Source organism: Aphelocoma coerulescens, chromosome 28 (genome assembly GCF_041296385.1).
Source record: "Aphelocoma coerulescens isolate FSJ_1873_10779 chromosome 28, UR_Acoe_1.0, whole genome shotgun sequence".
NCBI lineage: Eukaryota > Metazoa > Chordata > Aves > Passeriformes > Corvidae > Aphelocoma > Aphelocoma coerulescens.
In genome coordinates, this window is record NC_091041.1 from 4,060,901 (window position 1) to 4,074,033 (window position 13,133).

Here is a 13,133-nt window from a genome sequence, read left to right on the forward strand (position 1 = left end):
TTCGGCGTGTCAACTGGGCAAAGAATGCTTCACAACGTACTTGGAACCAAGGAGGAGATAAGCTTTGCTAAACTCCTGTGGCCATTGTGCATCTGTCAGAGTTCCAGAGCTTACTGAGTCAATGCACCTTATCTCCTGCTGGAGCATTCCAGCTCTGTCGTGGTGCGGGACTGACAGCGGTCTGTCCGTCCACAAATCTGACCGTATACGTTTAAATTCAGTTTAAAATTTTTAATTCAGACAGATTTTTCCCCTTTCACAGTTCTGAAATAGACATACAGAGTGCCTGGACGCCATCGTAATTTTTTTTTTTCCTAGTGCGACGAGGGAAGTGAATTGGAAACAAGGACTGATGTGGCTGTTTTTCCGTCTGTCTTGTACCTCAATCTTGTAACTTTTTCGGTCATTTCCTTCAAACCCTTCTCAAGTCCTTCTGCTCTTCTGCATTTCCTTCCTTCCCCGAGAACTAATGCTATAAATTTATAAAAAATTGAAGGCAGACTTCAGAGCCCAGGGCTCTGCATTTGCCTCTGGACACTGGCTGAGAGGATTTTGTGTGGTGAGGAGAAAGGGAGTGAGAGAATCCCTGGAAGCCCCGACTTCAGCTGTGCCACTTTGGAGTCTGTGGACGGACTGAGGTAAAATTTTTCTGCTTCTGCTTGTCCAAGAGCTGTAAAACAATTCCAGTGACGCTCTGGGGTGAAGAACTTTTAAAGCTCTGAAGTACGACAGTTGCCCTGCACTTTTTTTTTTTCCTAAACGGATTCCTGTTGATTTAGCTTTTATGTGGTCACAGTGATGGAGCCTCGGTCGGGCTGCTGCTCAGGATTTATACTCTGCAGTCAGGGGTGTATTAACTTGGGTGTATTTGATGCCGAAAATTTGATAATGGACCACAAGAAGCTTCATTGGGGTTGAAGGACCTTCACTGGATGAAGGCTGCTTTGACGGGGTTTAGAACTACAAAGTTGATCGAGGACTGGAGCGTCTCTCTGCCGAGGAAAGACCGAGGAAGCTGGGTCTGTTCAGCCTTGAGAGGAGGCGCTGAGAGAAGACCTCAGCCGTCCCTCAGTGTCTGCGGGGAGGGTCAGAGCATGGGCCGGGGGCTGCTCCGTGGGACCAGCAACGGGACAAGAGGCAGCAGGCAGAAACTGGTGCCCACGAAGTTCCACCTGAGTATGAGGAAGAAGTTCTTAACTGTGCAGTGACCGAGCACTGGAACAGATTGCCATCCCTCACCGGAGATATTCCAGAACTGTGTGGACACAGTCCTGTGCCATGTGCTCTGGGACGGCCCTGCTGGAGCAGGGACGTGGGACCGGGTGGCACTGTGGTCCATTCAAACCTCTCTCGTTTTGGGATTATGTGACTGCCCAGGGAGGTGGTGGCGAGGTCCCCATCCCTGGAGGTGTTTAAGGAACACGTAGCACTCAGTGCTCTGGTTGACAAGGTGGTGATCGGTCAAAGGTTCGACTCAATGATCTAAGAGGTCTTTTCCGTTCTAAATGATTCAGTGACTCTGTGGAGCGCTGCGGGCAGCGGGCACTGTCGTCGAGGAGCGCCTGCCAGGACCCGATAGAGCCGCCGCCACCGGGCACCTCCTCAGCCGCGCCGCGGCCGCCTCGGGCCCGCCCGGCCCGGCCGTGCCGCCGCCCCTCGCCCCGCCCCGGCCGCGGCCCGACCCAGCGGGAGGAAGATGGCGGCGCTCATCCCCCTCAGCCAGCAGGTACCGGGCTGCGTGGGGACGCGCGGCCCTCAGCATCGGCGACCGGGCGGGCGCGGGGAGCGGCAGCGGGGCTGCAGCGTAGGCGGGTGCAGCCGGGCCGGGATTGGTGCTGAGTACAGGCCCTGTGCCGGGAGCGGCTCGGCCCGCGGGGAATGAGGGTCGGGGCGCGGCGGGGAGCAGGACCCGGGCGGGGCAAGGGCGGCGAGTGGCCCCCGCCGTGCCCCGGGGCCGGGGCGGCCGCTGCTGGGGGACCCCAAGCTGCGCCGGCGCCCTCCCCTCCTGGAGGCCCTGGAGCTGCGTCCTTGGGGAGGGGCTGAGGGTCTCCTGGCGCTTCCCCACCCCGAGCCGCCGGGATTACCGCGGGCCGGGGGTTTCAAGGCAAGGGCTGGGGCTCCGCACGTCACCCCGTTTTCCTGTTCTTACCGGGGGGGTTGATGCCGCCTGGGGCTGCTGGACTGTTGTGACCGGGTGTCGTGACTGTGTGTGGTGTTTAGGGCGGGCGTGAGGAGCGCGGCCGTAGCGCGGGGACACCGGGAAGGGGCTGAGGGATGAGCGGGAGGTGGTCGCCTGTCAGGAGGAGGATGAGCTTCTCTGCAGGGCAGGGGACAGGGCACATATCCCTGACCCTTGGGAGAGGCTGTTTCCAGCTCTGGTTGAATGCTTGGGATCCCTGGGTTGATTTCTGTTGTTACAAGTTTTTTTGATTGATTTCTCACCCAAATAATTCAAGCCTAAGCAGTGTGACCGCGGTTTATTTTTTTCCATAGCCCTGTGAAGAGAATCGGTTTACTTATTTGCTTTAAAGCAGAAGAAAAGTAACACCACCCCACTACCCTCAATGCCTTGAAATTAAAACTATTTTCTACGCTGTGCCTAGGCCAGTCAAGAATTCAGAATGACTCCTATTAGTAGTTCAGATTATTTAAATATATCGATTTCCTTTTGGTAATGATCTTTGAGATGCGATACTCTAAAAATTTCTCTCTCAGTGGAGTTACGTGGTGCTTGGATAACATAACTTGCTGTGTGTCTTACTAAGAACATGTATTGCTGTTTAGCTTCTGAATAGTAGGAGTCCTGATTAACATTGGTTTGATTAAGTGGACATATTCAGAAACATCTGAAAACATCCGTGTGCACACAAACTGTTATCAAAAATTTTCAAGTGACTAATGTGGTACAAAATATGTAAGTCGAATAAACTCTGGATGTGAAATAGTTGTGAAACCTCTATAGTGCACTGGTAAAAATCAAATAATTATCAAATATTTACTCTAGAAATGCAGTTTCTCTGTTGTTTAAATTCCCGTTGCTATTTGAGAGTCTGGAATCAATGGTATTCCTTTTGATAAAAAATGTTGTGTTTAGGGGATAAAGGACCACATTCTGTAAACATACCAGTTATTTTTATAGTATTTTCCAAGTAATTCAATGGAAGCATTGTAGTTTGAAAGCTTGTTTTCCTATATTGGACTGTCAAGAGTAATCTAGCTGTAATCAGGGCAGGAAACAGAATTTCTCTTAAAGTAGTAAACTTCCTCTTTTAATAGCCTCCGTTTTGTGATTACTAAGGAGATGTGTACTTAGAGTAAATGCCAGGAATGGAATTAGAATAGGAGAGGGTACATGTGCTATAATGTTGAGGCATGTCCATTCAGAAAGATATAAAATAAGAACATTGATACCAACATATTAAGAGCTGCAAACAGCATGGGTAATTTGAGCAGCTTAAAATGTTTGATCATATTTGATCATTGATCATTTATTATAATAATCATTTTAGGAAGAAATTCTTTCCTTTGAGGGTGATGAGGCCCTGGCACAGGGTGCCCAGAGCAGCTGTGGCTGCCCCATCCCTGGCAGTGCCCAAGGCCAGGTTGGATGGTGCTGGGAGCCACCTGGTCTAGTGGAAGGTGTCCCTGCCCATGGCAGGGGGTGGAACAAAATGATCTTTAAGGTCCCTTCCAACACAGACCCTTCTGGAATTCTGTGATTCTATGATTCTGTACTATTCGTATTTAACATTCGGCTGTCTTTGTTTCACCTGGCTATGTATAAATCTAGTTGAAGAGCAAGCCTGTGAAATCAGTTCTTGGAATTCAATTTGGTTTCAGTTGTTTACCTTCAATAAGTTTATTTTCTTACATTTTATGTCGTCTTTCCGCTGTGCAAAGGCTTTTCATCCTACAGCTTCAACAGGTTCTGGAGAGTTATGTTAGAGGTATTGGGACAGTGCAGATCCTTTTGTAGCTCAATCTTCTAAGACAACTCAGGATACTTGACAGGTAACGTAAGGGCAAAGGCACTCATTTTGGGGCAGCAGCAACCTTCTTTTGGCTCTTGTCTTTGTGAACATCTTTTTTTTTTTCGTCCTTTACACTCCCTGTTTTCAGCTCTCCCATGGTATGGCTAGCAGGGCTGAAAGAAAATTTTTAAAGAGAAGGGACACCAAGGAAAATAATGAATGTGATCCAGAGCTCTTTGTGACCCTGAGATGACCTCAGGAAAGAGAACTGGATGTATTAACTGTTCTGGCAGCAGGAGCTTACTCCTGCCTTTTTCCCAGGCCTGCAGTGAGGGACTCGGAGCAGTATCCATGCGTGTGCACTGCGTACCACAAACGCAGTGTACGGATCTGCTGAGACTGTGCAGGCTCAAGACTTGAACTTCTGAACAGGAAATCAACTTGGAGATTAAACAGCAAGGCGCTAGGGCTCCAAAGGTCTGTTTGGGAGCTGGTCTAAAATATTGGTCAGAGGTGATGTTTTGGGGAGTATAGAGCAGGCATAGGAACCATGAGGTGGGTAAACTGTTAGTCAAACTGAACCTCTCTAACAGGTTATGCTTTGACATCATCAGCTGTGGGCTCTTCAAAATTTTTGTCTCTGCCAGCGTTGACAGTCTTGGGTAGGTCTTTTATCAGCAGGTGTCACCAAATTACAGAATTCTCTTGAATGATAGTGATGTCATGGCATGTGGTGATGGGTAGGTAGAGAGCTGTGCTATTTTTATCACTTGAACCCATTTTGTCTGGTCTGCTTCATCACAGAGGTGTAGTCATTTAGGTAAATCGGTCGGAGAGACTGAATCTTTGTAAAATTCCACAAGTAGAGAATTGATCCTGAAGTGCTTTCCAGCAGCACTTGGGTGAATAATTTGCCGTAGAAGAAACTTCACAGCATCGAAGCACATCACCCTGGCTTCCTGCCGTGTCTGCCAGGTAAGTCAGCTCCACGTCATGGCTGACGATATCAAACGAGGGTGACAGGAATGTCTGGTGATGGGATGAGATCATTCAGTCCTGCTGCTGGAGTGGTTTGCTCTGTATCTTGGTATGAATCCAGTCTCTACATGCTCTAGGTCGCTCACCACATCGGGAGAGCATTAGAGGAGCTCGTAGTTGGTGGTTGACTCTCGTCGGAGCTTTCTGACAAGAAAAGGGGTGCATAGTTTGGTGATAGTTGGCTGAAAACATGCTGGGTTTTATTCAGAGTGGAACAGACTATTTCCTACTTCCACCTTTTCTCTGACTGATGTGTTCCTTGGACAGGAACACAATGCTTATATGTGCTGATCATTTACATGCCAGCAAAAAGAATAGTCAGATTAATGAGTTATGGTTGCAGCATTCTTCGGAAATCCTGTCCGCCATCAGGAAGAGCGAGAGCTTCCAGAGGGGGCTGATGTTGGAAAATGCAGCAGCTTGTTTTGTTGATGGATATAAGTGAAGTACAGTTAAGATGCTTAGGAAACTGTTCTGAAAATGCTGGATTTTTCTATTCAAATAGAGCTGTAATCCTCAGAGAGTCAGTGTTTGCTTGTGCTCAGTTCAGAGAACTTAGTTATTATGGATCGCTCCTTAAATGAAGATTTGGCACGTTTATTGTAAACTCACGGGAAGGTTTTCTTGGCATAAACTAAAATTTTCATGTTCTTGATTGGTCTTTTCTTTCATCTTGTTCCTGCCTTCCTTCCTCTCAGAGTAGGCAGAACATCTGGATATCCATGACGATGACAAGGAAGAAGATGACATTTGGGAGGGGACACAGTAGGGATGGAACTTAGTGCGAAATGCTCCTTTTCAGGTGTCTGACTGCTGTCCTGGAGGTGGGGAGTGGTTATCCCAAGCAGGTTTTGTGACACCTCTGCATCTCGCTCTTAAACTGTTTATTGGGTTGTTTTGTTGCTTTCTTTTTAAGGCCTCTGAGTGGTCTAAGGACTGACCTGTTTTTGACTGGATTGGTTTTGCTGTTGGCAGTGAGGCTGAGGAGAACAGTGTGGAGGGATAATCTGCACAGGGCTAGAGCTCACGTGGCAATTGGAGGAGGCGAGTGAGAAGATGGGTTTTGGGGCTTCTGCATCTTTTGGCATTCCAGTTCCCATCTGCTTGGAATGTCAGCAGGAGGGACCGGGATCTGCTTGTTTAGTACACTGAAAAGTCAGGGCTTCCCTTGGGTCTGCAGCTTTCGTGTAATGCAGTGATTACACCAAGCTGAAATCCTCCAACGGTGCCATCAAGAAATTGTGAGAGTTTTTTTGTTTTTTTTTTTTCCTTTTTAAAGTCTATTTCAGTTTAAGATCCTAGTCCTGAAAATGTGTTAACACAGGCACAGGGCTCGGGGTGTGTGTGTGTGTGTGTGTGTGTGTATAATTGTCTGCTGAAAATACTCTGTGAGGATGTATACAGTGCAGGAGGTGGTCAGGTCAGCACTGTGTTGAAAGCTGGGCCTTTGTTATCAGTAGTTCTCATACTGATAACCTGAAATACTTGGGCAAATAATTGGAAGCTGTTCTTCAAAACCTTATTACTTTGTAGTGTCGTTAAGTAAAAGTGTGAGGAGAGGTAGGAATCCTGATGAATGAGAAGTTCTAAGAGGTGACAGTAGCCTGTGGTCTTGGTGGATCACTGTTATCCACACTTAAATTTGAAGTCCAGTTTGTAACACAGCAAATTAACACACTGTTTTAGGCGTTTGATAGAAGTAACACACAAAGTGCTACGTTTCTTTTCCTGTCAGTTCTGATTGTTGTTTATTCTGTTTTCTTACTTGTGTTTCAGTTTTCTACCGGGAATCCAATATATGAAACTTACTACAAACAGGTACGTTCTTAAAAAAAAGTAAAAATAAAGTGCAGTTTCTTCTTCCCCAAGATTTCCTTCTCTTTCTTTTCCCCACTGCAGTGCTAAACCTCTGTGAATTCTGAGTGGTGATGCAGTTTGTGTAACTCCTTTTGACCTAGGGGCGACATTGCATTTCTTAAATTTGCTTTCACAGCAGTTGTGTTTCAATTAAATGTTAATTTTTCTCCTTCAGGTAGATCCAACATACACAGGGAGAGTTGGGGCAAGTGAAGCTGCGCTGTTTCTTAAAAAATCCGGTCTCTCTGATATCATCCTTGGAAAAGTAAGTTGAAGGATTTGGATAATGCAGTAATTGTCTGTACACTTTTTTAAGTGAAAGGAAAAATTTAAAAAGAAAAATTGTCTTTTGTGTAACATTTTTGTTTTTAACTTGACAATTCAATAACATTGTATGTCATAATTTGAAAGCTGAATGAACATTTCAAGAAGACATACAGTAGGAACTGTTGAGCCGAGTTAAATTTTATTTGAAATTCACAATGGCTTTTATTTTGTGTCTGCACAGATATGGGATTTGGCTGACCCAGAGGGTAAAGGATACTTAGATAAACAGGTAAATGAAATGTTCATGTAGACTTCCTATATTACCTTTCCTAGATTAGCCTTGTTTCAGTCAAACCCTGGTACCACTAGTAGTTATTGTGGACTTTTTCTGGGTTGAGCTTTTGTTTACAAGATGAGTTTTTTTCCCCAGCACTGCTCATATCCAAGTGTGCTACTCAGTGAGGCTGCAGGAGAAGTTTGGTTCTAATTTTCTGTATCTCTTTTGTTTTGTAAATAATCAGTGTGTGTGCTATGCAGATACACAGTCATCGAGTCACAAATGCAAAGTATGATTGTATTTTAGAAGACTCTCTTGGGTGAAAAAATCTAGCATTTTTATTAAAAGTGGCTTGGAATATCAAATAGCAAGTTACTTGTAGATACAGATAAACTCTTTCAAAACATTACTAATTTTTAAGAAAAATTGTTAAATTGTTGAGGAGAGTTCTTCATAAAAACTAACTTCCAATTTTCTGCTCTTTGTTTCTTGTTACTGTAAAAATTTTCCTGACTCATCTTTAAAAGCAAAGAGGTAGTTGTCATTATGGGGCTGTACATCTTGGGTTTTTTTTTACTGAGTTGCACATGTACAGTGTTAGTAAAAATCGTAAGCAGGTTATTTTTTGTGTTTAAAACTGGTTTTTAACAGACAATGCAATTGTTTGCAGGGTTTCTATGTCGCGTTGCGCCTCGTAGCATGTGCACAGAATGGCCACGATGTAAACCTGAGCAGCCTGAATTTGACTGTGCCACCTCCTAAATTTGTAAGTAATGTCCACTTAAATGCAGGAATGTGTTATATGAGAACTAAGGCTTCAGCTGGAACATTGGAATCCCATTTCATAAATGTCATGGAACACTGGAATTCCATTTCATAAATGTCATGGTTCTGGGGTTCAGGCTGCTGTCAAACAGTTCCTTAGGCCACAGCAGCCAGGGCTGCCACAGTCTTGTCATCCCGAGTGACAGGAAACCAGCCCCTTCCTGGACTGCAAAACCAATGCAAGTTTAAGTCTGGTCAACTTGGTCAGGAAGCTGATGTGGCTAAACTCTGAATTTATGGAAAAAAAAGGAAAGAAAAAAAGATTATTTTGGGGCTGGGTCACCAGGAGTGGGTAGTAAAAGTCGCAGCTGTGGCTTTGCCCTGCAGTAGCTGCTGCAGAACCTCTTTGGCTTGTGTTGGTTCTGTGTTTGGGTACAAACAGAATGCACCTACTGCATGTCCTTACCCAAGTGCTGTAATGCTGTAAAATGAGTGGGACTTATATTTAGGTACACGTGCAGCCTATTTTCCTCAGTGTAGTTAAGCTTCATGTCTATAACCATCTCTAACTTATGCAATTAGTAAGTATTAGAGACAGAAGTGTGTGTATTTATGTATTTATATATATAAAAATAAAAAATTTTCTAATTTTTAGCATGACACTAGCAGTCCTTTGCTGATCACACCACCCTCAACAGAGACTCACTGGGCTGTTAGGGTAAGTGTAAAAGAGAACACATTCCATCCATTTTTTAGAAGTAAATATTTTTCTTGTGTGTAATTTTCCCAGTGAGAGAATTTTGTATAAAATGTATTTCCCATTTCAGAAGTCATCCCTTTCTGTGCAAACCTGTGCACAACAGAGAGCACGGAGGTGGAGTTTTACATGTGCAATGAGTATTAAACAACTGTTTGACAAGCACTGGTGTGATGTTTTTAAGACAGTGAATTTTAATCTTTTGCCTGGATTTCTTCCAGAGTCCTACAATTAGGCACTTTGTTTGTATAAAGGAACCCCACTGGGAACAGCAAAGTATTCCACTACATCCAGTCTGAAGTATTAATTTAAAGCTTGAGTTCCTATGTTCTAATTAGTATTCAGTGATACAAGCAATATATATTGGTTGGAAAAAATAACTTTTGGTGCATATATGGGGATATTTATATTTAAGTAATTTTCAAATGCAAACATTTCCAAAATGTAGAAATTTAATAAAAATACTTGTAGTTACGTGTACTTTAAAGTGGGAAGAATAAGTTTTAGTTCTGCAGAGTTTATCAAAATGCAGAATCACACCTTGTCTGCTGCATGGTCAGCTGTCATAACCTTAGATTTAGGAGCTTAATTTCAAAGCTTTCTCTATGGGTTTACATTTAAATACAGCACAGTGGCACTTGCAAGAAAGCTTGGAAATTTAGGATGAGTACATTATGGACCAGTCTTAATTTCTTGCAAGATCTCATTTTCAGTACTCACATAGATACACTTTTTTACTTATTCAGACTATTTCTTACCAACTAGGTGGAAGAAAAAGCAAAGTTTGATGGTATTTTTGAAAGCCTTTTGCCAGTAAATGGTTTACTTTCAGGAGACAAAGTAAAACCAGTACTGATGAATTCAAAGCTACCTCTTGATATCCTAGGAAGGGTAAGTAAGCTGTTAAGATTTAGCTAGTCTCTGTTTAGCTTCTGATAGTTGCAATGTTAAAAATGTAATTTATCAACATAGATCAGGTTTTGGCTGAGATTTTGCATTGTGTGCATGCTATAAAGCAGGAGCATTAAGACTCTGAAGTCTTCCACTTAGAAATAAGAATAAGTGTAGTAATTTCGGCCCTAGAGTAGATTGGCTTCATTTTCTCTATTCATTTAAGAGCTGGAAATTTTATTTTGGTTGTTTAAAACCAAGGAAAGGTTTTAAAAACCAAAAAGGTTTTAAAGGTTTCCTAAACTGTAATAGCTGTTATAACATTAGATTCCTCTGTTTTGTCATTTTTACAAATATCAGTTATTAGACATACCATTAAATCCATCCCCTGTCTGTACAGGAGAATACCTTAAAACATCCTCCTTTTATTGTAGCTGTCAAATTGTCACGTTTTTTTTCTTTCATTTCATAAATACTTCCAAGGTCTGAGTTTAGTGCATCCATTGCATATTTGCAAGGGAAGCAAACCTTAAATATTTTTCTGCCTCCATTAAAAACACATTCTTTAATGCTTTGCATATTGATATTTCTGAGAATGAGTATACTCTGTGTAAGAGCTGTATCTGCGTTACCTACTTTCATCTCTTCAGGAAGAACTGCCTCTTGCTCTGTATTATCTAAAAAAATCTAAGTAAGATTTGTTTTAAATCTGTACTTGAGTATTGCGAAGTCTTTGAAAGACTTTGGATTTTATATTGTTCTTGCCACAATGGAAATTCAGGAGGCTTTTACCTCTTCCAAAAAAGTTTGTGGACAAGGTAAGGGACTGAGGAAATGGGCAAAGGACTACTCGAGGAGCTTAAATTTGCCAAGGGTGCAGTGATAAAGCAGAGTTCTCACAGCTGAGCCTCGAGTCTTGGCTTTTTGTGCACTCCATTATCTCCAAGTCATATTGATGATTAAACAGTGCTGTGTTGGAGTTCACAAAGTTTTGTATCTCTCTAAATCTTCTGCAAGTTTCATTGACTGTGCCTGACCTAATAATGAACTAAAGTTGATAAATGCTTAAATTCTCTCCCACAGGAAATTCAGGGGGCCAGAGGGAGCTGCGCATAGTTTTAGTTGTCAGTAGAAAACACTCATCATGTGGGAATGGAATAGGAGTTAGAAATGTATTGACTCTTTCTATTGAACTTTCTTATGAGGAATTTGAATGATCTGCTAGCCCACACCCTTGGGGCAGTTCTGAAAGCCACCTCTGAATGCTTTTAGTCAGCTTGATGACTCCATGATTGCATCATAGAAAGATGAAAAACCTGCCTGTGTTGCAGCCAGAATTTTTTAGAGCCACTGTTGATTCATGTGGCCGGAAAACTCTAATCCAGTCTCTTTCATCAGACAATGTTTAGATAGGTAATATAACTAATATGATCTTCACCAAAATCTATTAGGAGTCTTCAGGGGGCATGTGAATATGATGAATACATAAAATGTAACTTGCTCTGCAAATCATTTTTAATCTTAATTGCTGTAGGTCTGGGATCTCAGTGATATTGATAAAGATGGTCACCTGGACAAGGATGAATTTGCTGTGGTAGGTTGCTTTAAATTCTCAATTCACAGCCTAGTCTGTCTGCCAAAGCCAATAGCTCATTTTTTTCTGAAGAGCTTTGCAGCTTTCTGTGCTACAGCCGACTATTCTCATCTAACCTGTTCACATGGAGCTGTTAAATGACCTTCCTCAAATCCATCCACTGACTCTTGTCTGTGTCAAGGTTAAACTTGTTGGAATTACATTCAAAATTATTTGCTCTGGTTTACATCTCTAATCTAACTGTCTTTGTTTTACTAATATGTAAATGACTTACACGGGAAGATCTTGTTGCTTTTTCTAATAATTTTGAATGTTATCTGACCTTCTTGCCTTTGCAGGCAATGCATTTGGTTTATAGAGCTCTTGAGAAAGAGTCAGTTCCTTCACAATTGCCCCCTTCTCTCATACCACCTTCTAAAAGAAAGAAGACACCGATCTTTCCTGGTGCAGTTCCTGTTCTCCCTGCAAGTCCTCCACCAAAAGACAGCCTCCGTTCCACACCATCCCACGGCAGCGTCAACAGTCTGAACAGTACAGGGAGCTTGTCTCCCAAGCACAGCATCAAACAAGCGCAGGTACACGTCTTTCTTTCTTATTTTTGTAATTTTGTATATTTGTAAGCTGTAGGAAAAATAAATCTGCTTTTTGATTTCTGCCTCGTGTGAGCACTTGAATTTGGGTGATTTGAGTGGAGCGGGTGAGATGAGAATGGTAAGACTTGGAAGAACGGAAGAACATCAAGTGAATTTTAGTTGGTGGCCACAAGGTAGCAAATCATAAGGGGGAATTTTCACTTTATGTAGAAAGTGAAACCATAGGTTTTGTTTGTGTATCTGCTTTAATACCGAAGAAATCATTAATCTACTTCTAAATCTCTTGTTATTAGTGTGAGGACTTTATATGCCTAGTTGGGTTTGTATTTCCAAAGAATTAATGCTTTTCAACTGATGAATAGCTGTTTATCAGTGTTTTTATTCAGATAAAAAGTGTGAAGTTAAAACATGCAGTGAAAGTACTTATTTACCAGTCAGACTGGAGTATGCAAGATGTTCAGCAGCTCCGGCTCTGGAGAGTGTCATATACACTCAGTGTGTTCATAAGGACTCTTTCTCTTCCTTTGAAATACCGAATTTTGTTTTGCAGCCAGCTGTGAATTGGGTGGTACCAATGTCTGAAAAAGTGCGATACGATGAAATTTTCTTAAAAACAGACACAGACATGGATGGGTTTGTGAGTGGCCAAGAAGTAAAGGACATTTTTATGCATTCAGGTCTGTCTCAGAATCTCCTAGCGCATATATGGTAAGAAATCCCTACTAGCTGTGTTTTTGTAACTTGCTGATCTGGGAACTCAGATTCAGAATGTGATCCTAACATGAAAAAAACCCAGAAACAAACAAAAAACCCCACCCTGTTTTACTTGTCTGCATACTGCAACATGTGGGCTATATGGAAAATTGAAGGAGACATAAATATTCCCTTTGCTTTTCTGGGAGGGAGGGCAGTAGGTCAGTCTGTGAATTGTGATTGTGTTTTGAAGTTCTAGTGCTGTAAATATTTTCTCAGAGTAACACTATTCAATTAAATATGTGTAATAAAATACTGCGCTGTTTATGGAACCCCAACTAGAATAAGTAAACTCTGATGAGAATGAACTGAAAGGAAATTACCTGTATATGCATATTTCAGGCTTTTTGGTAGAGCAGAAATAAGATTC

General features: G+C 42.5%; 1 protein-coding gene across 3 annotated transcripts in view; it reads left to right on the plus strand.

Annotated features, from left to right (window-relative positions):
* The first annotated feature begins 1,677 nt into the window (after positions 1-1,677).
* Positions 1,678-13,133, plus strand: part of EPS15L1 (epidermal growth factor receptor pathway substrate 15 like 1) — a 49,290-nt gene continuing 37,834 nt past the window's right edge. For all 3 annotated transcript variants that reach the window (XM_068996901.1, XM_068996902.1, XM_068996903.1), the window contains exons 1-10: positions 1,678-1,726; positions 6,786-6,827; positions 7,042-7,131; positions 7,375-7,422; positions 8,081-8,176; positions 8,831-8,893; positions 9,698-9,823; positions 11,358-11,417; positions 11,756-11,992; positions 12,561-12,718. In XM_068996901.1, coding sequence (XP_068853002.1) covers positions 1,697-1,726; positions 6,786-6,827; positions 7,042-7,131; positions 7,375-7,422; positions 8,081-8,176; positions 8,831-8,893; positions 9,698-9,823; positions 11,358-11,417; positions 11,756-11,992; positions 12,561-12,718 — 950 coding nt within the window. In that variant the 5' untranslated portion in view covers positions 1,678-1,696. The remainder of the gene's footprint in view (positions 1,727-6,785; positions 6,828-7,041; positions 7,132-7,374; positions 7,423-8,080; positions 8,177-8,830; positions 8,894-9,697; positions 9,824-11,357; positions 11,418-11,755; positions 11,993-12,560; positions 12,719-13,133) is intronic.